The sequence below is a fragment of the Pithys albifrons genome, chromosome 12 (assembly GCF_047495875.1).
Source record: "Pithys albifrons albifrons isolate INPA30051 chromosome 12, PitAlb_v1, whole genome shotgun sequence".
Taxonomy (NCBI): domain Eukaryota; kingdom Metazoa; phylum Chordata; class Aves; order Passeriformes; family Thamnophilidae; genus Pithys; species Pithys albifrons.
Genome location: NC_092469.1, coordinates 8,357,160 through 8,383,026, shown reverse-complemented (window position 1 = coordinate 8,383,026; position 25,867 = coordinate 8,357,160). Strand labels below are relative to the sequence as shown.

General features: G+C 45.4%; 2 protein-coding genes across 3 annotated transcripts in view; one reads left to right on the top strand and one right to left on the bottom strand.

The window, feature by feature from the left end:
- On the top strand, positions 1-22,230 carry SIAH1 (siah E3 ubiquitin protein ligase 1). Of its 2 annotated transcripts, none has more exons than XM_071567884.1 (2): positions 1-170; positions 18,920-22,230. In XM_071567884.1, the coding sequence occupies exon 2, from the start codon at positions 18,922-18,924 to the stop codon at positions 19,768-19,770; it is 849 nt and encodes a 282-aa protein (XP_071423985.1). In that variant the 5' UTR covers positions 1-170; positions 18,920-18,921; the 3' UTR covers positions 19,771-22,230. The 2 variants fall into 2 exon arrangements, with proteins under 2 accessions (XP_071423985.1, XP_071423984.1); XM_071567883.1 differs by lacking the exon at positions 1-170 and adding an exon at positions 15,168-15,414.
- A 1,206-nt stretch (positions 22,231-23,436) lies between these two features.
- The window catches only part of LONP2 (lon peptidase 2, peroxisomal), a 38,589-nt gene continuing 36,158 nt past the window's right edge, over positions 23,437-25,867 (bottom strand). The window contains exon 15 of the mRNA XM_071567882.1: positions 23,437-25,017. Within this exon, the coding sequence (XP_071423983.1) occupies positions 24,796-25,017 (222 nt within the window). The 3' untranslated portion in view covers positions 23,437-24,795. The remainder of the gene's footprint in view (positions 25,018-25,867) is intronic.

Sequence of the window (25,867 nt, the reverse complement as noted above, 5' to 3'; positions counted from 1 at the left end):
GGCGCGTGCCCGCGGCGGGGGGAGGGAGCGAGCGCGGGAGCGCGCGCTGGGCTCGGGCCGCGCACGGAGCGTCTCGGCCGGAGCAGCGCAGAGTCGGCCCCGCACGGAGCCCGCGCCACCGGGGGAGCCAAGGCCGCCGCAGCGGGTCCCGCCCTGCCCGGCGCCCACAGGTAAGCGCGGCCCCACGGGGAGCCCCGAGCGGCGGCGGAGCGGCCGAGCTGGCGCGGCCTCGGCCCCGGCCCCGGCCCTCAGTGCCCGGCGCGGCCCTCGGCGGGCTCGGGACAGGGCTCGGCGCGGCCCTCAGCGCCCCGCGTGGCCCTCAGCGCCCGCCACCCGCGGGAGAGGCCCCGGCGCGGCCGCGGGGCGGGCTCGGGACAGACCCCGGCGCGGCCTAAGCGCGGCCCGGGCGGGCGGAGCCGTGTGGCGGCCGCGGCGGGGCCTGCGGGCCCGAGCCGTGCGCGGGGCCATTGTGTGCGGGCGGAGGCGCCGGGCCGGGCCTGCGCCGCCCGGCCGGGGCTGCCCCTGCGCTCTGTGGGCCCGGCCCGGCCCCGCCGCCCTTTGTGCTCGGGCAGCGCGGCGGGCCCGGGGGGCGGCCCAGCCTCGGGACGGGGGCCGCTCGCAGCCCCGCCGTGACAGGGCCCGGCAGCGCGGCTGCTCTTACCTAATCCGGAGACGGCAAAGAGGGAGGGAGGGAGAGCCTTGCGCGTCCCACGGGCTCCCATGCGGAATGAAAGGCCTGGAGAAGCCCTCTGTGCTTTCCCCTTCTCCACGGTTCTAAAAGGACGGGAAACAACAGCGTTTGTAACGAAAGGCAAACGATCCTAAGTATTTCTTCACTAAGTTTCTATTTCCCGTGGTGAGCTGGTGGTACTTTTATTATAAGCTCATGTTCATACACAATATTTCTCTAATATTCTCTCTGCAATCTGTATTTCAGCCAGTCTGGGTGAATATTGCCTTTCCTCTGAAATAAGCCTTTTACTCTATGTTAAATAAACACATAAAGTGATTTAATTTGTTTAACGTGGCAGATGAGCGTCTGTTAGGAAGCCCGTGGCTAATTGGACTAGGTCATAAAGGACATGGACTATTCCACGTGCGGTGCATGGTTTCGGTTGTCTGTTTATCTCCCTTCTAAACTCTGAGGCTGGCACGGTACATTCCAGAGGGGGAGGGAAAGTGGAAGGTACTCTTCTCAACTCTGATTTATTCAAGCTTCTCTGCAAGACGATTTGAGTTAGTGGGACACAGATAGACTAATACAGACGCTTTTAGGATAAAACTTGGATCTCTGAACTAGGCGTTTGTTGCAGAAAATAACTTTGGGGAGTATACCTAAAGCATACAGCGATTAGTTCTACTTGTATCATTTGTTCTGTTCTGTAACGTTGATGTAAAAATTGAGTGCTAGAAATTATACCTACGTTAATTTCAATGGAAACTAATGTTCTTAAATACTAACACTTCTCTCAGCAGTGAAAAATTATGTAGGAAGGCTCATCCATCAGTGATACAGGTTTAGGAATCTGTTGTGACCCAAGAGTTCTGTAACTGATGAAATGATGGGCATTTTTGACCTGACAGTGCATGTTGTGATGAAGTATCTTAACCATTAATGTGTCATATCTGATGATAAGACTTTAGTGCCATAGTCTAATTAGACTGTACTAGAGGAGTTAGCTCAGAAATTCAGTGGCTCCAGCTTAGTAGGTGTGAACTAAGGAAAGTAAATACTTTAAATAACATGAGTACTTTTTATAGTTGGGTTTGACTAGAGGTACTGCTGTTTGCTTAGTGTGAACTGAGAAAGAAATCCTGCTCTGATGTCAGACAGCTGCCTCTGATGGGGAAGAGGAGGGAGCCATGAGGAGCATGTTCATGTGAGAAGCAACTCTTTGGTTTGAAAATTCAAAGAAATCAGGTAGGACAGTTTTATGAACTCTGGTCTTCAGGTGAAACAATCTAGAGGGCTGTGCATGCAACTGCTATGAGCAACATGATGTTCTTAAGTTAGAATCACTTTGCTCTACTTTTCTGCTATAGTAGTGCTTGTGGTCTTGTAACTGTCAGCTTTAAGGGTTGGATTATAGATTATCAGGGTGTTCTGTGCTTTAGTGATTGCCTCATTTTCATGAACTAAACTGACCCAGAATAGTCAGGGTAAATCAGTGGTGTCTGACATTCTAGACACATACAAGGAGCTCAGTCCTGCAGCTGTGATGCCTGTACCCAGCCAGAGTGCTCACTGTGTCCAGCTGCTGCCTGCACTCACCTGGATCCCTGCGGGTGCTGGCAGTGCTGGTCGCTGCAGGAAGCAGCAAAGTGAGGGTGCTGGCAGGCTCCAGTTCATCCCAGCCAGCACGTGGTGCCTGAACCTTGGGATCTCATCTCTCAAGTTTACACTCTTAAGTGTCAGGAGCATTGTAGATGCAGGAGATTATTTTTACTGGATTTTTTTTTTGTTGCTTTGGTTTTTGAGGGGAAATCACCATTAAGAGAAGTCTAGTAGTGATTAAAAGAACATAGTAGGAGATAACACCTTTTGACTTTTAACAAAAATACACAACAGCTAGAGACATACACTTACCTTAATAGAATGTTTTCTCTCATTAATAAGAAAATTTGTCATAAGCAGTTTACTCTTTTTCAAATGTATGTACTGTTCATTTCTTAAATGTTCAGTGTCATGATAAAAATGCTGTGTACAGTATCACAACATGGACCAGAAATAAGGAGGTATTCATAAATACTGAGTTGTTACCATGAGCTGTTACTTCAGGCTTACCTGAGTTTTTTGTATTAGCACCATTGCATGTAGCAAAAATCATCCCAAGTCGTTGCCTTGGGGCTGTTTGATACCGTGCTATGGTGTGTTTAGCTGTTGGCTGTGTGAGGTAAGGAAGGAAGACAAACCCCAGCATTGATGCTCCATTGATACTCTCTAAGTTTTATGCCACTATGGAGATACATTCCAGTTATGATCCAAACTGTTTCTGCAGTGCCTGGGACAACTGCTCTAAATATATGCCTGAGTGAATATAAAAAATGGTGACTCTTTGTGTTATCATAGGAGTAATGAGAGATTTGGTTACTAATTCCACAGTACTTTAATCAGCTAAAGTGCTAGATAATTACAGCTAACCAAATGGTCCACTTCTGATTTTGAATTGTTTGTAGAAGCTAAATAGGAGAACTGAGGTTGGCTGTTTTCAGTGAGGAAGTAAAATATTATTGAAATGTTAAAGCCTGTATTTGTCCTTTTGCATCTGGAAATGAATTTTATAAAATTACCATGGATATTCCAGGGAAACTGATAGAAAAAGAGCAGCAAATTGTTCTACAGACAGTTGTTGACTATTCCTTTTTGGTTTGGTTATCCAGAAACGTGTTTGTGTCTTTTGTTGTAACAATTGATGACCTTGCTGAGAGATGAAGAAAAACAGGGAGAGTGTGGTGATAACTTCTGCTGCTTAAAAAATTAGTCATCAGCTCCTTAAAAGTGAAACAGAAGTTCTTTGAACTGTGGTTTGTGTGGCTGGTGTGGTTTAACCCTGGCTAGCAACTAAGTACCAGGCAGCCACTCTCACTTCCTCACCTGTGGGATCCAGGAGAGACTTGGAAAAGTGAAAAGCACTTGTGGATTGAGATCAAGGCAGTTTAACAGGTAAAGGGAAAGCTGGACAAGGGATTCATTCACCACTGTCTATGGACATCTCCAGGAAGGCAGGGCTCCATCTTGAGTAATGGTTACTTGGGAACACAAACTCCATCACTCCGAGTGTCCTGCCCTTCCTCCTCCTTCCCCCAGCTTTGTGTGCTGAGCGTGATGCCAGATGGTCCGGAATGTCCCTGTGGTCAGTCGGGGTCACCTGTCCCGCTGTGTCCCCTCCAGTGTGCTCTGCCCCCCCCAGCCTCCCACGGGGGGTGGGTGAGGAGCAGGAGAGGCCTCGAGGCTGTGCAAGCTCAGCCCAGCAATAGCAGAAACATCTCTGTGTTTGTCAGCTCTGCTTCCAGGCAGACCCAAAGCACAGCCCCACACCAGCCACTGCAAAGAAAATTAACTCTACCCCAACCGAAACCAGCACAGTGGCACGAAATCTTTAAATTAAATATTTTAAGGTTCTTTTCTGCAGTTCTTGCAGATAGTACTAAATGGAGCAAAAATAATTTAGTCTTTGATAAAAGACCACAGTTGCTTTTCCAGCGTTTTTTTTCCATGCTGTCAAGGAGGAAATACGTGGTCAGATGAAATATGTCAAAGAAAAACTATATATGAAGGAAAATTGTGTGTTAAATTTTGCTCATGTAAGGATTGTACAGAAGTTTTAACTTTTTTAGTTTTTTAAAGAGTATTTGGAACCAATTTAGGGTTATACTGGAGGAAGGAAAGCTTGAAAATAAATTGCATAAAAATTGCTAGAACTGGTGCCTAGCATAGAAATGTGCATGTGTTAAAAGGCCTGTGTTTGTTGTTTCTGTTTGCTCTGTATTACAGATCTTTCATGAGGGAAAGTTCTGTGTCTTTATATTTTGCAAGGGTGTGACAACTGAAATGTGAAGTTTGTAAGTTCTGGTTTGTACATCTTGGTACACATTGCTCTCTGCTGACGTGATGAAGGTGTTAGTTTGAAGTGGGGTTTAAAAGTTATTGTTTTCCTATGATTTTTCTGAAAGCATTTCTAAAATACGTGGTTAGTTGCTGTTTACACGAGTGGTAGGAAAGAAGAAATAATAGAAGATGTAGCCCTGCAGTGTGGGGGTGACAGTGTGTGTGTCTGTGGACCTCTTAAGGTCTGAGGTGACTGATGAGTGCACCCTTAAGGACTGGAGAACCACCTGTACAATGTGGATGCCTTGTAGCCAGTAGAATCTTTCCATGTATGATGTGAGGTGAACTGCTGACCAACAGTGTGCTGGCAGGTTGTATACAGGAGTAGATAAAACTGAAGCTGTTACTAAAGTCCTTTGTCTTCGGTGAGCCTTCTGATCACACTGCAGCCTGAGTGTCTCTGCCTCCTCTGACCACCACAAAGCTAATCTGTGTTACCCAATAAAGGGTAACCCCAGTGCTGCACAGGCTGTGGGACAGTTTTGCAGTAGCTTCAGACAGTTTCTGTTGGGCTGCCAGTGTTCACTTGCAGTGTTGCTGCACCAGTGTGAGCGTGAAACGGGCAGCTGTAGCCCCAAGCTCAGTTGGAACCTCCCGGCCTGTGAGGAGCAGGTCAGGTGCCTGTTCGGGGTCTCTGTGCAGAGCGGTGGTAACTGAGGCCCAGCACCACCTCAGGAGGAGGGGGGTGCTCGAGATTAGGGGGCTGCTCGGGATCGGGGATTGCTCAGGATCAGTGAAGTTGCAGGCTCAGAGCTGACAGAATGGCCGTGCCCTCCTGTGCCACTTGGCCTTGGTGTCTTCCTGGAGTGCCAGTTCTCAGCTGGGTGTGCAACACTGATCCTGAACACCTTAAAATGGAAGAAAACCAGTGGGTGAGGAGCAGGCAGCAAACCATTCGTGCTGGTGGCATCCTGCGCTTGTTTGGTGTGGACATGGTGGGATTCCACCCTGGCATGATCTGTACTCGTGCCTGGTGTCAGGGCCTGTACCTGGTGTGGTGTTCTTTGGGCTATGGATAAACCACTTTCCTCACTGGTTTGTACTGGTATCTGAAAGCTCTTAAGAAAAACTGTAACTGAGCAGTTCTTAAAAGTGCTATTAAAATATTTAAGGACCTTTAGAACATGTAATGTTGCTACTTTTAGAGATAATGGCTGTAACTCCCAGTATCAGCTTAGGTAGTCCTTAATCCTGTCCTCAGTTCTGCAAAAATGGACTCTGAATTTTTTTTTTTGAAAACTCACTACCTCCTTTTTTTTTTACCAGACATAGATCTGCTACAGTTTCAAATTTTAATCTTCTTAAATTACCTAATGTTTTGAAAATGATGTGACCTGTGCTTTGATAGGCATTTGTGTGTTGATATAACCCCACTTTAAAGAGCAAAAGATAAACTTCTTGTGTAACTAAAGCTAGTTTTTAAATTCATGTAAAGTTATTCACTTTTGCCTACGTGTGAGCCTTAAGTTTTTCTCCTTTCCATCTTCTTATGGGCATGTGCAGTTGTTTTCTTGTAAAAGCTGTGAAAATGCTCTGCTCAGCTCATGCTTTGGTTTCTGAATGCCTGTTTATTTGGAAATATATATGCACATACATTTTTATAAAAATCTTTAGGGGCACAAAATGACTTTCATTCACAGGAGTTTTCCCTCTTTTTCATGCATGAAGGCATCAGTTGAGAGTTAATTTGTGTGGGGTTCATCCCTCCATGGCCAATATCTGTGTGATCACACAGGTCTGGCGAGGATGTAATTTGGAGACTGGTTGCACAGGTGTGACTGGGAATCATTTGGCTGGCAGATGTTGCTGGTGTGCTATAAAATCTTAGTCTGACTTTTGTGCTGGGTCAAGTGCAATTGTTGGAAAGGAAATTTTACAAATAAAAAGTGTGCATTCCATAATAGAAGTTGAGATGGACATTTTTCTAAAGCAGTGTCTGTAAAGCAGTAATTTTAAGAGCACTTTTGTGCATATTAAAACCAGCTGCTGCCTTAAATAGTTTTATTTTCAAATCAGGTGTTCTGTTTAAGCAAAAGTTGTTCCTCCTTGTACAACCCCCGTTCTTCCATGATGTGCAGGTGCTCACCCACTAATGGAGTTGAGCGTGGGGAAAGTGTTTCATGGAGGCTGGAGCAGACTTAGGGTTGTCTGTGAAACTTCACATTTTTTATTTCTCAGTTTTTGAGTGCTGGCTCTTCCAGCCTGTTGTATTTTTGTAATACTCCTGTAAAAGAAAAAGGCTAAAAAGTACTGAAGTTTGCAGTTGTGTTTTGCATAGTGAGTCATTGCTGGGATTTGAGGTTTGAGGTTCAGCACTGTAGACTCAAGTGTTGTTTTCAGCTGCGTAACAGAAGAGAGGACAATATTTAGCAGAGAAAAACAGGGATAGGTCTTGAATTTAGAAAGTGCAGATAAAGAGAACGTGAAGCAGCAGAAAGATGCATCTACTCCTGTCATTTCCAAACCTTTTATAATATCTTATGTTTTAATTTCTGATGCAGACTCAGGTCTGACTTCACAGTGATTGTGACTGAATTTTAATGTTGGATGCCATGAAGCATTTCCCAAGCAATACAAATAAGTGAAATAGAGAGTGCATTTTACTTGGCATTTGAGATGCACCTGATCAGAATTTAATGACAATAAAAGAACATGTAATTCTCTTGCCTAAGAGCTTTTTTGCTGCTGAATTTGAATCACTTGAGGATCTGGGTACTTGGAGCTTCTCAAAGGAAGTTGAGGCATTTTTTTTTAATACAAGGATCCCTGTAAAGAAAGGTTATTTATTTACTTTTACAAAATCAGAAGGCCTTCAGATTAGATACAGCAGAAGTGAGAAGGGTTTTGCCAATGTCTCCCTAATTTGTCTCTTTGATGTTCAAAATACTGAAATGAATAGAGGGCAGTTATCCATATGTGAGCAGGAGTTTGAGAGTAAACAGTGATTGAAGTCTTGTGATTGCTGGCTATAAAAACTGAGATGTTAAATAATTTAGTGTGTAATGATATTTAGTTATTACTGCTCTGAAGTAAATTTGAATGGGGTCTAACAGGGTTAATTTAGTATCCTTGTCAAGTTATTTCACTCCCTTTTGCATTAATGTCTGAGACTCACAGCTATTTGTGGGAGTTTAAACCCTGCAAGGAGCAGGGAAGTGCCTGCCTGTGGTGACTCAGACGCTTGTGACAGAGCAGGAACTAACCCCAGGTCTCCCCTGCCACAGATTTCTGCTTTTTACCACTAATGGTGGGTTTGGTTGGGGACTGTTTAAGGTTTCAAGGAATGCTCAGTGTTTCCATGTGACCCGGTGCTGTGTGAGGGCAGCAGTGCCAGCCATTGCTGGGGCCGTGCTCAGGGTGGGCACTGCCTGGGAGGGAGGGAGGGAGCTCTTTATATCTGTGAGGTAAAGGTGCCTTTTAGGCCTGGGGGTTTGGTGAGGAGCTGTAGAACTCTTGCTCTGGGCAGTGGGATCTGCCTGGGCTACAGATTTGTCAGTCAGTTTGAGAATTTGACTAATGTTGTAATAACGACTTAAAAAAATACTTATTCTTGTGGCAGTTGAATCCTTCTGCAGGAGTGTTACAGAAACAGTTGATTCAGAGGGGATGAGTGGGGAAAAGCTGAGCCACATAAAACAGTGTTGGTTTTAATGGATGTGTCCATGTGTGCTTCAAAGAATGGATGCTGGAAACAAGCCATGCAGAAGGTAGGAATTAAAGAAATGTGCTGAAAAGTGTGGAACCATCAGAAATGCGAAAATCTGACTGTAATTTTGTACTTTTTTTACTAAGATCTTATATTTCTTAAAATGTAAATAACTTCACCGTTTTCTGTTTTCTACCTGTGGCCCATCTTAGATTTCCACAGCTTTCCTTTTGAATTAGTATGTGTAGCAGGGAAAAAATCTTACTTCTAAAATGTAGAAATGTCCATTTTAAAAATAGAGAATTTGATCCTTTACATTTAAAATGTTGTGTGTTTTATTATCTTTGTAGTGCGTATCTGTAATAAAACAAATACCTTATCTTTATCAGACATTCTTTTAAACATTCTCTCTTCTGAAGATTAAATTAATTTTTAAAAAACGCTTGTAAAAAAACTCACTCAGAATGACTGGAGATTCTTTGTAGGTTAGTAGTAGAGTTGTGAAGAATGAGTGATTTCTGAGGAGTTAAAGGTTGGGCTTCCTGTGTCACTGGTCTGTGTTCTACGGGTGTATTTACGTGTGGATGCCACACTGACATTCCTTGGGGCACCAAGGTCTGTGCTCTGGAATTGGTGTCTCCAAGCCCTCCCCTCCGTCTTTGCTCTCTGGAGCTGGGGTTGCCTTTCCTTACAGGGCTCCACTGTCCCAGGACTGCGTACAGGAATACAGAACAAATGAAGGATCACAAGAATAAAGCATTATTTAAAATGGAAATATGTATAAACCTAAGCCATGAACAAGGTGGAGGGATCTTTATAAAAATAGTCAGTGTATGCCATGCTGTCCTGACTCTTCCTACGGGTGGCTTTTTGTGTCATGTCTCTCTTTGTAGGCCTTGCTCAGGTGGGTTATTTTGATGCTCTGCTCCTTAGCACTGTTAGGTTATGCAGGGAAGTTATTTAGCATAAAATAAGTCTTGAATTTGAATTGGAATAGTTATCATAGAAAGACTTTGTAAGTGAAGGCACATCAAAGTGCATGTACTGGGTTTAGTTAAGCCCTCTGAATTAGGGTAGGTGCTGCCATGCCACACCCTGTTGTTCCCCGTGTCTGCCCCAGACACAGGAGTGGTGATGCAACATTGCCTGGCAGTTACAGCATGCAGGGAAGAGCACAGGGTTAGCAGAATCAGACTGAGGGAAGAAACAGCCCCCAAAGTGTCTCGTGTGGTAGGATTTGCTGTCAGTGTTTACAGACGGGTTTGAGGGTTTTTTCATCCCTTTTTTCCTTTTTTTTTTTTTTAAGTTATTGGTAGAGTGCAATTGTACACAGAGCCCATCTATGATACCTTACAGAGCAACGAAGTGCTTCCTGTTTAGTTACTTCTGAATGGCAGCATGTGTTAGAGCATGAAAAATAACTTGTTTTTTTCTCTGGTTACTAATTCACTTTGTAACTGAGCCTCCTGTGTGCTTCTTACTGTTGATTGCAGCATTGTCTGCGTGGAACTTCTTAAAAGGTACCTGTCTCCCAGTGTTTGTAGAAATTACTGGGCTGCATTCTTGCTGGGAGATGGTCCTGATGCAGCTCAGTTCAATGTGCTCTGTGCACAGTGAAAGGAAACCAGACATTAATAAAAAATAAAAACTGTTTTCCCTGTTATGCATTGTTTGCATAGAGATATCTGTATTCCTATGAAGTTTTTCTGTTTTCTAAGTGTCTGTGGTTTCTGCCATCTTTATTTGGAGATGTATTTGTGTTTTATCTCTGAGAGCTTTTCCGTGCCCACACCATGGCAGGCTGGAGCCAGGCACGCTCCCTTGGGTTCCTGCAGAGCCTGGTGTGGGACAGCTGCTGGTGTGAGCCCAGCCCGTGGTTCTTGGTGCTGTGGGTGCTGTGTGCGGGTTCTTGGTGCTGTGTGCGGGTTCTTGGTGCTGTGTGCGGGTTCTTGGTGCTGTGTGCGGGTTCTTGGTGCTGTGTGTGGGTTCTTGGTGCTGTGTGCGGGTTCTTGGTGCTGTGTGCGGGTTCTTGGTGCTGTGTGCGGGTTCTTGGTGCTGTGTGCGGGTTCTTGGTGCTGTGGGTGCCCTGTGTGGGTTCTTGGTGCTGTGGGTGCCCTGTGTGGGTTCTGGGTGCTGTGGGGCTGCTGGAGGGGCCGCTGTGCTGGGTCAGAGGGGCTCTGGCCATTGCCTGACTGGCACTGGGGACACAGAGCGGGGAACGTGGGACAGAGAAGGCTTTTGTCACAGGGCACTGCCAGGTCCCTGCAGGGTGTGCAGGTCACAGTCCCAGCAGGGTTTCCCTGTGCCCATCCTCGCACCTCTGTAGGATGTGGGATTTGCCAGTGACACAGCAGGATAAGTTACTGTCTTGTTTTTAAAAACAAAAAATACGAAGTCCAGTTTGGAAGTGGTCCATGATCTTTTTAATGCAAGTGTTTGGGTTTGATTTGTATTTAAAGAATGGGAGTTTTTCTCTGTATTTTTTAACTGTGTGTGGTTTCACTGCTAGTTTGAGACTTAACTTCCTTTTATTACACTGGGTTACCAAATATCAATAATTTTTGATATTGTTGCTTATGCCAGTTTATTTAATGTATTGCTGAATTTTCTTTTTCTTACAAAGGCATTTGGTAAATTTATTTTACGGTAGCCTAAATTTTCACAAATTTCTTTGATAGTTCCCTTAGGAACAAACTCAGGTTTTGGCTATTGATCAGACATTTTTAGTTTTCATTATGAATGAAATTTGAGGTTTTCTCAGGTAGTTTGTTCCTCAGCTTGTCCTTCTTTGCAAAGCTGGAGTTTCAGAGCAGTATAATCTCTAGTATTCCAGGCTGAGTTGGATGTTGAAACTGTTTGGCTACAGGTTATTCACATTTTGTGATGGAGTTCTTTGTTATGTTTAAAAATGAACATTTGAGTCATAGTTGCTGTTTGCCAATGTGGTTTTTATGTAGTTTTATGTGTCTTCTATAGGACACTCTTCCCTCTTAATGTTACATTATAAAGTTGTTGGAAAGAAAATGTTTAATAGCTAGAGAAACCCACCTCCTGGATTGATGTTCAATAGTCTGGCATATCTGTGCAGGATAAATAGTGTTGGTGATGAAGCAGAAGTCAAACAGCACCAGCCAAACTCTGGGGTTTGTGTTGGATTAGAAACAGGTCACTGTCATTTGGTGGGTGTAATAACAGTCGTTGTGTTTACATAGTGCAGTTTGTGTCTGCACCTGCCACGTCATGTGTGTTGAATTTGGGGAGGACCTGGATTGTCCACCAGCTGTGACTCCGTTGGGGATGGTGTTGTGTGTGATGAGCATCAGGAACACCGGGCGTTAGGGGCTGGAGGGTCACTGCATCGTAGCCACAAAGGCAGTAACTGATTCCATGGTCATAGAAATCCATTGGGATTTCTTTGCCTGGTGGTTGGAAAGCAGGCTAGGTAGGGTGATGTGCAAGGAAAAGAGCCACCTACAATTCCAGGCAAACTGGGTCACTGCAGGGTAGTAGGAAATACTGTAATTGTGTAGGAAAAGGAGATGAATTGGACAGATGACGTTTTTGAAAAGGAAATCATCATGAGACTTGCCTCAAGTTTGTGAATGTATATTTGGCTTATTTTATAATATTCTGTTAGATTGGATTGATCTGGCCTTTGCTTATTGTGCAGGAAAAAAGAAACCCTGAGGTGTCTGAAATAACAACATAGGTAAGGGCACTAAAGAAAACAGTGCCTGGAAGGGTTGAAAAAATTCATAATTCCTTATCGTGTTATACAGCTGATTAATAATTTATTTCATGAACTGTCTTATAAAAGTGTTAAAGTAGGCCAGGAGGTGCAGGGGCCGATTATGGGCAGGGAGGCACCTCGTCCGTGTCCAGGGAGGCACCTCGTCCGTGTCCGGGGGAGGCACCTCGTCCGTGTCCGGGGGAGGCACCTCATCTGTGTCCGGGGGCTCAGCTGCAGGAGCTGACTGTGCCAGGCCCTTGGGATTGAACATCTCCCAGGAGCTGTGAGGGATAAACCCATAGACTTCAACATGGAAAAACCTTGGGCCCTAAAATGTCTTTTAAATTAAATAGAAAAGTAAAAATATTATTTTAAAGTATTTGCAAGCTTTTCTCCGATGGATCTGTGCACAATACACTGTATGCTGGATGTGTTCAGACTGCTGAAATGTGGGTGTGGTGGTGGTGAGGACAATCTGCATTATTTTCAACAGAGTTTGCTCAAACTTCTTTCCCTTCTGTTTGCTGTATGTTGACAGTCATGAGTGCAAGAGGGGACAGAGGAAAGGTGGATTCCTTGGACAGTTACTTTCAGAAACAGTACCTGTAGCAGAAGATCTGGCTTTTCCATCCTGCTATAGATGATGTCCTCAGCAGTTTCAGACTTGTCATAATTGAGCAACTATGGCACAAAACTGTGGGATCCAAAGGCTTTTTTTTTATGTTGAAGTAACCTAATGCTACTTAATCCTCTTTTAAGTTCAGATTTGCACCTGTTTAATGGGTATTTTGAATGGTTCGTTTAGCTTTTGTGTTTTGACATTCTCGCTTGTATCTCAAAAAGAAGGAACCTGTCAGTGTTTTTCACAGCTTCAAACACTGTCCTGTTCTCATTTCCAGTGCTGTCAACAGGGTATTGTGTTTGAAAAAGTCTCATTTTCAAATACGATTGTACAGTTGAAAAAGTTGAAAGATTTTCTATTTGTTGGTGGCTGTAATGCATTAGGAGTGCACTCTGAATGGAAGTCCCTGAATTCAGTTAGCTGTGAAATGTCATAGAAAAAATAGTGTATTGCATCACATACAGACATTGTGATAGATCTTGTGTCACTTCTAGTTGTGACGAGAGGGCTTTTTTCCCCTTCCAGCCATGAAGATGACTATACAGAACTTGGGTTTTTTCCTAAAACTAATACTCAGTTACCCTCTCAAAAGCGAATTAAAATGTTATACTCACGTCTAATCTATTTGATACGGGTGAAGGTACAAGAGAAGATCTGCTATTTGATATCAGAGAAGTGGATGGTATTGAGTTGAGTTTGTCAGAGGTGCCCTGTATTGCAGTGAAACGCAGGAGATGTGATTTCTAGAAGGTGTCTGGAGGTAGCACCTTGGAAAGGTGAGAAGATGAAAGTGTATCAGTCTAGTCCTGTGTACTGTTGTTAATTCCCTGGCATGTCAGGTGCAGCATCTTGGTGAACTGCTTTGCATGTGCCTGGGCCTCAGCAGAGCTTTTCAAAGAGTGGATTGGTTGTGTCTTCCCCTTGTCCCAGTATTTGTGTTACCTGTGCAGGGTTCCAAAGGCTGTGTCCCCTCAGGCACTGTACACCCTGACACAGTGGGGCAGAGCTGTAACCTGTCCTGGGCCTGTGGGGCTGCTCTGGGACAGCGCTGTGCTGCAGGTCAGAGCCCAGGGCATGGTCCACACTCTTCAGAATGTGCTCTTAGTTTCTCAAAAGCCCTTTCTATGCAGGTTTTCTTCAGCTTTTCTGTTCTGCTTGGAAACTTTTTTGACTGTGCTTGGTGGGATGATGGATATTGCAGGTTTGGGGGTGAGGCTGAAGGAAGACTTGTATCACATTGGTAGTTTTTGGTTTTGGTAATTGACTGTGATTTGCATGTATTTGAGTGCACGTACAAGTCATCTTTGAACAGAACTTGGATTGGTTGTAAGAAAGCATTTTTAAAGATCATTTTCTTTACTCAGATACTGTAGCCTTACTTTTTATGTGACCAAAACAAATGACTGCAGTGTGTTGTTCTGTTGCCTCCACTGCAGCTTGTACTTCCATGATCTTGTCATTGTTACATCAGTTTCCCAAGAGGTTTAAGCTCTTCTGAGCCCAGTGTTGCATCATGCACGCGTGTTGACTTGGTTTTCAACTCCTTTATCCTTAAACTGTTCCAATTTTTTGAGTCCATGTGACTATTTAAATATGCTGCATTATTCTAGTTCTGTTGGTCATTTTTTTCCTTGAGATTATTATGGTTTTGCTTAATTGAGTAACCTTTATACAAATCAAGAAAATTCCTGTTGAATAGAACTTTATAGATCCACAGTGGGAAATGCTTATCTGAGGAATATCCTTGAAATAGCAGTGAAGTTCATATATTTGAAGAGTTTTGAATGGACTCTGAGCCTTTTAAGAACAATTATTAAGAGAAGATGATGAACTCTGGCCGTGTGGAGCAGAGGGCATTGCCCGCGGGGTGCTCAGGGCCACCCCGCCGTGCAGAGGGAGCTCCGTGTGCGGACCGTGCAGGGCTGCGGGGCACGGGAGAGCCGGGCCCTGTCCCCGGGGCCGTGCCGGGGCACGGGAGAGCCGGGCCCTGTCCCCGGGGCCGTGCCGGGGCACGGGAGAGCCGGGCCCTGTCCCCGGGGCCGTGCCGGGGCACGGGAGAGCCGGGCCCTGTCCCCGGGGCCCTGCCGGGGCACGGGAGAGCCGGACCCTGTCCCCGGGGCCGTGCCGGGGCACGGGAGAGCCGGGCCGCTGTTCCCGGGGCCGTGCCGGCCCTGTCCCCACCGCAGCCGGGCCGCTGTTCCCGGGGCCGTGCCGGCCCTGTCCCCGCCGCAGCCGGGCCGCTGTTCCCGGGGCCGGGCCGGCCCTGTCCCCGCCGCAGCCGGGCCGCTGTTCCCGGGGCCGTGCCGGCCCTGTCCCCGCCGCAGCCGGGCCGCTGTTCCCGGGGCCGTGCCGGCCCTGTCCCCGCCGCAGCCGGGCCGCTGTTCCCGGGGCCGGGCCGGCCCTGTCCCCGCCGCAGCCGGGCCGCTGTTCCCGGGGCCGGGCCGGCCCTGTCCCCGCCGCAGCCGGGCCGCTGTTCCCGGGGCGGGGCCGGGCCGGGCCCTCCCCCGAAGGGCGAAGGGCCGGGCGGGGCGGGGCGGGCGCGGCCCGGCGAGGCCGGGGAAGGCTCTGGGAACCATTTTGGAGCCCGGGCCGGAGCGGGTGCAGCGTGGCCGGGCAGGGCAGTGGATGGGGGCGGCGGGGCCCGAGGCCACGAGCTGCGGGGATCGGCGGGGGCAGCGCCCGGGCCGCGCGCACACGATGAGCCGCCCCGCGCCACATGACGGGCAGAGCCGCCGCCAGCGGGCCCTGCTCCTGGAAGGGCGTCTGGGCTGCCTGCCTGCCGGGGAATAGAGCCTGCAAGGGGAAAGGTAGCGGCGTGCGGGGCGGTACCGCGGGGTGCGAGGCTGGGGCGGCAGCCGCGGGGTCGTGTCCCTCGGGAGGTCTGCCTGTCACCTTCCCCACAACGCTGTCGAGAACCCTTTTATCAACAGGTCGGCGCGTTCTGATGTCATCAAGAACAGTTTTTCTTGATTTAGAATTAGGAAATATTAAAATACATTTTCCCCTTTTAATTCTTGGGTTTTTTGAATATATACTTTTTTGATAGTTTAAGGAAATAATACTTTCGAAAATTACACCTAGTATACCTTAGTTTGTCACTGTTGCTTAGAGACCCACTCCCAGTGTATGCAAACAAAGATAGCACAACTACTGCATGTAAAGAGTAAGGAGTTTGTAGCCAAAAATATCTTTAAACTGTATTTCTAGTTCTGCTCTTGTTCTTCCTTGTTTTGTAATTGCATGGATTTCATAGTTTGGTGGCTTAAATGTATTACACTGTCAAAAGTTTTACTTGTGATTAACTTGTAGTTTTTAAGATAGCCATAAAAATTAACTTCTCTGACTCTTCCCTCATGATGTATTATTCATCTCTGTGTTAACAGGAGTGATGAAAATGTAGGCTTTGGACAGGTTCAGGCTTGGTAAATTACAGTTTATAGCTTTATCCAGTGTCTTCCTTGCATGCTAATAATCTCAGTGGTCTGGTTCACATGTTCCTGCTCATTTTCGTTCCCTGCTTGTGGGAGGTCCTGGGCTGTGGAGGGTGCGTGTGGAGGTTGGTCACACAGTGATACCCCACAGTCCTGCTCTCCAGGACTTCCATACCTTAGAAAGCTCAGGTGGGAAGTGCATTTGTGCGTAAGGTCTTTCGCAAAGTTTGCAAGTTGCTTAATTTAACAGTTGCGTGGGCTGTGAGAGGTGTAATTAAAGACACCCGAGCTCACCCAGCTCGTCAGACTGCCCAGGGAACTGGCTCAGTGGTTTTCCCCAGCCTTATCTGAGGGTTGCTGGGGATCCCTGGATCGGGAGGTACGGGGTCAGGCAGAGTGAACACACACAGCCTTCTGAAATGTGTGTTCCTGATGTTTGGAGGGAAGCGCTTCCAGAATGTCACATACGAATGTGCTTTTGATTCCCAAGCGAACAGCGTGATGGCAGCTGGTTCCCCCGTGTGTGTGCAGTCCCTCTGTGTGTGGTTTGTTCCAGAGCAGGGCAGGGGCACGAGCTCCCACCTGCGGGTGCTGGGGAGGCGGCAGCAGGGCCGTGCTGGGTGAATCTCCTTGCTGGGGCAGCATCACTTCCCTGGAACACATTCCTGATTTGTCACAGACATCCTGAACTTTTCATCTGAGCTGGAATGCCTCACCGTAGGAAGATACAGTCAAAGACACATTCTTGTCATATCTCTACAGTATCAATTAAGGCCCTGCACTGAAAACCACTGCGTGGGTTTTCTTTTTTCTGAAGATGGTAATTGGATATTTCTAGACCTGAGATGAAGGAAGAGGGTTTGGAGGGGTAAGAAGATGCTGTTATTGGGCTTGTGAGACTCATAAAATCAGTGAGTGAATATCAAGTCTTAGACTCTCATGTTTTTCTAGCTCTTGACTGAGAAGAGGTGTACAGGAATTTTCAGTTGCTTGTCTATGATTACTTTGTGAATGGCAAGGGATAGTAATTTTGCTTTGTGCCCTGGCCAGTGCATGTCTTGCAAAAGCATGCACAGTGTGCTGCTCTGAGCTGTCTGGTCCAAGTATGAGTAAGTTTGTGGGTGAAATGATGCTAAATATGGGAAGCTTGCCTATTGCCTAATATTCCCATGTCAAATAGCAAGGAGATTAAAGATGAGGTTTATTTTGAGAGCTTTATATGTACGTGACAGACACAGAGCTGATGTACTCGCAGAGAGGCACTTGGAGTGACTGAGTATTGTACTGTGGAACAGAGGCCAATTTTGGATAACTGTCCTTAACCTACAAAGGTAATGTTTATTTTTTCACTAGTAATTAATTCCTTTTGCACAAGAAGGAGGAGAGTTAGGGGTGCAGGAAACAGTGTAGCACCCATAACTTGGTAACAAACAGGGTACTTGTGGCACATCTGCAGAGTGCTCAGGCAGGAGTTTGGTCAGGCAGCTGCCAGAGCTTTGTCTGGGGACACAGAACAGAAGGTCACTGTGAGCTCAGTGAACACAAAACTTCACCAACAGGGCCTTTTTCAAGGGGCTGCAACAGTTTGAGTTATTTACATGGTAAAATGAACTCTCAAATTTAATCTTTTTCATTTCATGTCTTATTTGGGAAAATGAAGAAAGTAATTCTTTGTTTTTCTTTTCTGGTTTCCTCACAAATGGTTCAGTTCAGGAAGCTGAAGCAGTGCATGTGCTTTACAGTTTGTGGGCCTCAGTGACAGTAATGCAAATGAAGTGTCACTGTCCTATCCTGAGAAAAAAGCAGGGTAGCAATTGTCTGAGCTTCTTTTGTCTTGCTACTGTTTTACATCTTTTAAAAAAATATACAGTAAACATGATTACTGAGGTGATATCCAGAAGATCATTTTTTTCATTAAAAATGCCCAGTTTCTTACACACAGCAGCTTAAAATTCAGCCTTAGAATTGTTCCATAGTTCTCTGAGTTGTTACATGCAAGTGATCTGGGTGAAGCATTTCATAACCTTAATAAGACCAAACCAACAAACTTCTTACTTTCAGTGTATCTTTACTCATCTCCCTTGCACCTTCCAGGAGATTAATTCCACTGCAGAGCAGTCAGCAGAACTTCTTCACTTGTTAAATTTCCATGTTGTCGCAGGTTTGGCCAACCCTGGACTGGCCCCCCTTCCCCCTCCCAGAACCTTCCCAGCAAAGGAAAGGGAAAAAAAAACCCAGAAAAGACATGCACTCTAAAGAAACTGAACTGAATAAAAAGAATAAATTATATTTACTGACATGTACAAACCACACTGTATACACAATACATAGGATCCCACCCCCCAGGAGAGAGGGGAAGGGAGAAAAGGGGATTGATTAGCCGGAAAATAGGGAAGACACCAACCCAACCCAAAGAAACCGAATGAATCAAAACAAACACAATTAAAAACCTCAAGGAAGGGGAACAAGAATGAAACAATCTCACCCAGGACAGGAGAACCACCAGGGACCGGAGGGACCAGACTCCAACCACCTCCCACCAGCTCCTCAGCCCAGAAAGAGAGACAGCAGCAACCCCCCCCCCCCCCCCCCCCCCCCCCCCGCTTCGTGGAAGACACCTGTGGAACACTTGTAACTTCCTTAGATACAATGGTTACTGAGGAAGCCATGGGTCAAACCATTACACATGTCATGCAGGTGCCTGAGTCAAATGTGCACAGCTGATCTTCTACATGTCACATATCCACAGCTTGTATGACGTGGGGTTTTTTGCTTTCATTTGTATCTATTTTCTGTTGAAGCTTTATTGTAAATCAAGAAATACTGTGTGCAGAGGCCAGTGTGTTTGGATGCTCATTGTGTGTTGTCTCCTGTGTTGCAGACATGAGCCGTCAGACTGCCACAGCTCTCCCCACGGGTACCTCCAAGTGCACGCCCTCGCAGCGGGTGCCTGCGCTGACGGGCACCACCGCCTCCAACAATGACCTGGCCAGCCTCTTCGAGTGCCCCGTGTGCTTTGACTATGTGCTGCCCCCCATCCTGCAGTGTCAGAGTGGCCACCTGGTTTGTAGCAACTGTCGCCCCAAGCTCACGTGCTGCCCCACCTGCCGCGGCCCGCTGGGCTCCATCCGTAACCTGGCCATGGAGAAGGTTGCCAACTCTGTACTATTCCCATGTAAATACGCCTCTTCGGGATGCGAGATAACTTTGCCACACACGGAAAAAGCAGACCACGAGGAGCTTTGTGAGTTTAGGCCTTATTCCTGCCCGTGTCCCGGTGCTTCCTGTAAATGGCAGGGCTCCCTGGATGCTGTAATGCCACACCTGATGCACCAACACAAGTCCATCACAACACTGCAGGGAGAAGATATAGTGTTCCTGGCTACGGACATTAATCTTCCTGGTGCTGTTGACTGGGTTATGATGCAGTCTTGTTTTGGCTTCCATTTCATGTTAGTGTTGGAGAAACAGGAGAAATACGATGGTCACCAGCAGTTCTTTGCAATTGTACAGCTGATAGGAACACGCAAGCAAGCAGAAAACTTTGCCTACCGACTGGAGCTAAACGGCCATAGGCGGCGATTGACTTGGGAAGCAACTCCTCGGTCCATCCATGAGGGAATTGCAACAGCCATTATGAATAGTGACTGCCTAGTCTTTGACACCAGCATTGCACAGCTCTTTGCAGAAAACGGCAATTTAGGCATCAACGTAACTATATCCATGTGCTGAAATGGCAATCAAACCTCTTCAGGCCAGTGTTCAAACCCTTGCATTTAATTTAGCAGAAGGTAGGGAAACCATCTGACTGTCAGACAAATTACTTGGTAGATGGAGGGTAGGCATAAATGAAGGTAAATAAAAGGAAAGGCAGTTAAATTACAGGAAGCAGTTGCATGTAGTAACTAATATATTTAAAATAAGTCAACAGTAAACCACTGAAAATATATATACACCCAAAACGGGCATCTTTTGTATTAAGAATTGATTCTACAGGAAATGTTGTAAAATAATTCTAAAAACTTGTTTGTAGATTGATTGTACTGTTGAAAAGGATACTGTTTCGTGTTTTTGTTTGTGTTTTTTCCTCCCCCTTTGACTGACAAGCCATGTTGAGCGGTCTGGTCTGGCCGCCGCTTCCCCTCCTCCTCCCACCCCCCTTTGTAAGTCACTACATAGTATTGCTGCTGTTTGTGTATATTTTTTGTGTATTTGCTAATTTTTATTAACTTCTAGTTTTTCATTAAATAAATATGACTTTCTTTTCTGTAATTCAGGTTTTTCTCTTTTTTGTATATTTTTAAAATTAATTACAGGTGTCATCTTTTGATATGCATAATTGCTATGGTAAAACTTCTATTTCTGTATGTTTGGTAAATTTTGTCTCTTTCCAGTAGTCAATTCATTGGTGATACTGTTCTTAATTGAGCTATTTGTGAATGTACTGAACTCGAAAGGAGTGCTTATGTTCAAAGATGTGTCAGGACAGACAGCTCCTTTAAAAACAGGTCTAGATGTCGTTGTACTTTGAGTTACCTTCTAACAAAACGGAACAATTATTAAGAATTTTCCAAATTAAAAAAAGATAATAATTCACATTTCAGATTTAGAGATGCTTAGAAACTTGAATGCATCCTTGTATTTGTTGGTTTGCAGTACAAAGAAGGTATTGTATTACACAGTATTTGTAATTATAAAAGCAGACCATTTGTTAAAAAAAAAAGGCAGTCAGAGTGAGATGTTTTCAGTCTTTTTATATTTGTCATTAAAAGAATACCTGGCATATTAAAAAACACAGCCAACTTCTGCTTTTTGCTTTAGCTCAAAGTTTGACACATTGATGCTCTTGCTCAGTTTCTTGTCTTCATGTCTTTTGGTTGTTACTAAAGCAACTGTCTGGAAGTGATTTTGGTGACACAGTACGACAGTGCAGATGAATCTCTTGCAGGTGGGATTCTCCAGCCCTAAAGGCTCTGGAAGGATGTTGGGCTTTTTGCAGACTGCCTGTATGTGAGAACCTTAACCACGAATGTACGTGGCATTCATGTCACAGAACAGAGACAGAGAGAAACCAGGAAAAGCTGCTTCATCTCAAGCTGTTTGGAAAAAATCTTTGTCTAATCTTCTAGTCTAGCAGGCATCTGTTGGGGAGGTAGTCTGGCTATTAACTACTTTTGTAACACATTAAAATAGTTTATTTACTGTGCACTGTCTTAACTTTGTTATCAGAGGTTGTTCTTATTATTTTGATGCATGATGAGGTAAGTAGTTCTACAGGTAAGGAACATAAAATCCATCAGGTTGGATTATTAAAATACTACAGAGATAGTTGGCTTCATGTAGTAAAAGTTTCACTTCTAAAATTTGATCCTGTTTGAACTGTGCACAGATGTATTTGAAAACATGTACTGGGTCCTTGTGGCAGTAGATAAAGTGCTTCCAAAAGTGCTGCAATCTCGCATTTCTTTCCACTTGAATATACAACAGTTTGCAGTTCTCTAAATTCAGTAATTATTCTCACCTAATTAAGCTTGTCTATACTTACCTCCATTTTGTCTTCTGGTCTTTGACAGAATTTTGGCCAAGCCCTTCCCCTCAGTGGTGCCTGGCCGAGGTCCTGCCCCCGGGGCTGGTGCCAGCCCTGGCTTTGCCAAGGGGAGGGAGCGCAGAGCCCGCGTGTTCCCTGAGGGGCTCTGCAGGCACAGGGGCTGTAAGGCTGGCACTGCTGGGGTTGTGTCCCCGAGAGAACTGTGACACTAAAACCACTTTATCCAGCGACTTTATCCAGGCTGGGATGGGCTGAAGGGCAGGACTGTGCTTCTGAAGGGCACTCCAGAAGGGGTTAGCAGTGAGCCCTGGGAGCTGACTGTGTGGGCAGGCAGGTTGGTTCATGTTTTACAATGGCAAATGTTATAGCAGAACTACTGTATGCTGACTTACTGTAATGTAAACTAGTACCATTTGGTGTTAAATCTGTATGAAATGCTCAATGTCCATCATCAGATGGAGTGATTAAAGAAATTACACTTAGGCCCAGATCCTCAAAAGTATCAGGAGCCTAATTCAGTGATCTCCTCTAAGAGTGTGAGGGTCTGGTAAGTCAACTACACTGTTATATATGAAAAACGAAAACATACTAGAAATCTGTACAGTTTACTACCTTATCTAAAATAAATGGTGTATTAAAGCCTGGCATTGTCTTAACATTAGCTATTTATTTTAGAAAGTGCTGTTTTACTTTGCTGTATTGGGGAAAGAGTATTCAAATTTGTCTCTAAAGGATGAAACACAGTAGACCTTGCATTTGTCTGCTTGCACTACCTCTGTGGTTTTCATTGCCCTTTAAAAAGAAAGCCTTAAAATGTTTGACAAATGTGGATGTAAATACTCTGGTTCTGTTGTGACAGTTCCTGCTAGTTCTTGTTTGCAGTAGTGCTTTAAAATTAAAGCAGGTGAACAGTTTTGTATTGCTGCCTGTCCTGTTGTTTTATCCAGAATCTTTCCAAAGCTACTGCGATTAAAGCAGGAATTGCACTCGTGGGATATTTACTATCTGTACCAATTCATAGTGTGGATGGAGGAAAGGAGCGGCCACTGCTTTTTTATTGCAGTCTCTGATAATGAGCTGTTTTAGGGTATTTTGCTGAGGGACACATGTCATACCAGGTCCATTTAAGTGTCGGTGCCAAAGCAGAATCCCCAGTGCATTGAAATTCCCTCAGAAGGGATTTACTGCTCTGGCTCTGCTGCTGCCGGGAGGGTTATTATCACCTGCTCAGTGAAAGCAAAAGAAAAGGCACCCAAGTCTCTCTGTAGTGTCTGATACCCTGGATAATGCCTAAGTTTTGTTTTGAAAAAAAAAATTTCAACAGCGTCAGCTCTGCCAGCAGGAACAGGAAACAGGCAGTAAGTGCCTGGCATTATCTTCAGAGGGTGTTAAGCCCCACAGCCTTCAGGTGAAGTCCATGTGGGCAAGACTTGGGAATGGGAGTGGTGTGTCAGGCAAAAAGCCATTGCTTCTCTGGGCAGCAACTCCCTGTTTTGCTGTGGTGGAAACTTTTTTTTATAGTCCTTACAATTTTTTTCAAAAATGCAGGTTTGCCTTCCATATGTATAAAGAGACTGCTGGAATTCTGTGCATGTCTGTGCTCTCACCAGTGCAAATAGTGCAGGATTGTTACTTGCTCTGTGTCAGTTTGGGTAAGGATTTTTCCCTTCTGGTTTGATGAGAAGCAAAGCAGCAGCACTCTCGTGACCACACTGGCCTGGGGTTGTACCCAGGGTGTGGTTTATCTGCACTTCCAGCCTGCAAGTTTATTGTAAGGCAGAACATGTGAGGCTGTGTGTGTTGCCCATGGTCTTGGAACTTGGCTGGTGAATAAGAGTAGACTCTTAAAATAGTGACACAAAAGGGGTTTTTATTTTTATCATTATACTAGATTAAATCTTTGTAAAATCTTTTGTAAAACAGGTGCAGAAATTCCCACCGAGTTCATTACCATCAGTGCTATTATGTTCCAGGTAAATCAGCATTTCTTATCTATGAAAACAAAAGCAAAGCAAACTATTCCTTTTGATTCAGAGGCTGCTGCCAGAACAGGCTGTTGTCACTGGTACAGTTGGTGTGTCCTGAGCACGCGGGAGTTTGTTTCAGAACCAACGAACAAGGGACAATGTAACAACACGTGGGGCTTGCTCAGGGTTGACTCTGGTACAGACAATGCCAAAGGCCCAGATCACACACTGAAATGTAGTTTTCCCTGAGGTTCAAGAGAAGAGCAGAGACAAAGCTATTGACTGAGAGGGGAGACTGACAGACTTCTTGAACCTTAAATTATTCAGTGTACAGTACTGAATGCACTTTAATGATTCACTATTTTCTTGGCATTGTTTAATTGGATCCAATTTCCACAGGCAGCCCAGAATCAAGCCTGTTTGTATTAGTGAGAACAAAGGGCATGTGCTTTGTCCCTCCAAAACGTTACCAGGCTTTTTCATGAAGGCTTTGAGTTTGCTCCACCCTGTGCTGCTGGAAGGACACAGGAAATTGTGGTGTTACTGCCCTTTCTTACACAGCAATTCCTGCATTTCAGTTCTTCTGGCATTGCTTCCTGTGTCCAGGTTTGAAAAACGATGTCTGCAGTGACCTTGCTACAAACTAGAACCAAGTGCTGAAGGAACTAACCTAATTTAGACCACAGTGTTTCTGTCCAAGTTCCTTAAGCATGTTTTTTTGGATTCCAAACCCCTTATTTTTCCCCGATGTTACTGTTCCTTTGCATATTATTATTATGAATATTATTTTTGAAATAGGCAAACTCTCATGCTGAATCAGTTGGCTTTTTATCCCAAGTGCACCTCTGAGCCTCTCCTGCTGCCTTTGCTGCACATACAGCTCTCCCAGAACTGCAGTGACTCCCTCTCTGTGGGTGTGCCCCCCGTCTCAGGGTGGGACCGGCCGCTGCCGGTCCATACACAGGTTCCAGCTGTGCTAAGGAATTCTTTCTCAACAGCTTTAATTTTCTCCCACTTGACTCTTACCAGGAAATGAGTATTTTTTCAAGATTCTTTGCTGATCAAAAGCAGCAAAAGCCCTTAAGCGGGTTTCCAGGTTGATCTGCTGCAGTAACATTTGCCTTTTGATTGCATTTACACCCACATTTACACAATCCCGTTACCTCGTGGTTACCCCGACCACGTAGGAGCTGACAGAGCAAGAGCCGTGCACTCAGCCAGCAGCTGTGCCAGCCTGGCTGCCTACAGTTTGCTATTCAGGTGCTCCAGCCTGGGTTTCACTGCAAACCCGCCCTCGAAGGCGGCGTTGAGGACGTCGTCGAGGCCGGCGGCGAGCACGAACTGCAGCTCCTGCCGCACCGGCGCCGAGATCTCCTCCAGGTCCTTCTCGTTGCGCTGGGGAATGATCACTCTCTTCAGGCCAGCCCGGTGTGCTGCCAGCACTTTGTCTTTGATTCCCCCAACCTAGGCACAAGAAGAAATTATATATACATATATAAACAATGACACTAATCTAATAAAGTAATTATTGTAACTTCACATCAGGAATTAAATCAAATTTAACTCCTGATGGAGGTTCTGCCTCCCCTAGTCATTTAAGAAAACAATTAAAATGCAGCCACATTTGTAGCTCATTATGTGCTTAATGAGGGAAATATGCTAATATGCTATAGTATTCTTTCTGTGACAGTGAATAACCAGGGGAAAATTAATCTAGGAGTGCAGGTACAAGAGCATCAATACTGGAAAAGTCATTACTTTCCAGGAATTGTTTCTAACAAAGGTGGCCTTCAATCCCATTTTTTAATATGGTGTGCTGAAATCCTACATTAAAACAGAACACTTTTCAGGTAAAGGCAGAGTTAGATTTAGAGGGACAAAAGTCCTGAGGAAGCACCGTCACACAATCAATAACTGAAGGTGTACAACAGAAAATGCACAGAAAAGCAAACCTGTGCTCTACACTGGAGAGACACTTTGTGCTACAGGCACTGCTCTGCTGAGCCCCCTGGCTGAGCTGGTAATGAGATGTAAAAGGGGGGGATTAAATTAGTTTTGCTTACAATCACAGCTGTAGCGTCTTCTCCCAAACCATTTTCTATCCTAATTAAAAACCATCTTACAGAACAAACTTGTAATGCTTTAGAGGAGAGCAAAGCTTTGTTTTAGAGCACAAAGGGCAAAACTCAGGCTGCTGTAATACATGGCAGGAGTGACCATAATCCCAAAGTGATCCCACTGGCCTGGAGGTGCTGCACTCTCAACACACATCTGGGGCAGCTGCTCTGAGGAATTACGAGACTGACAACAGCAA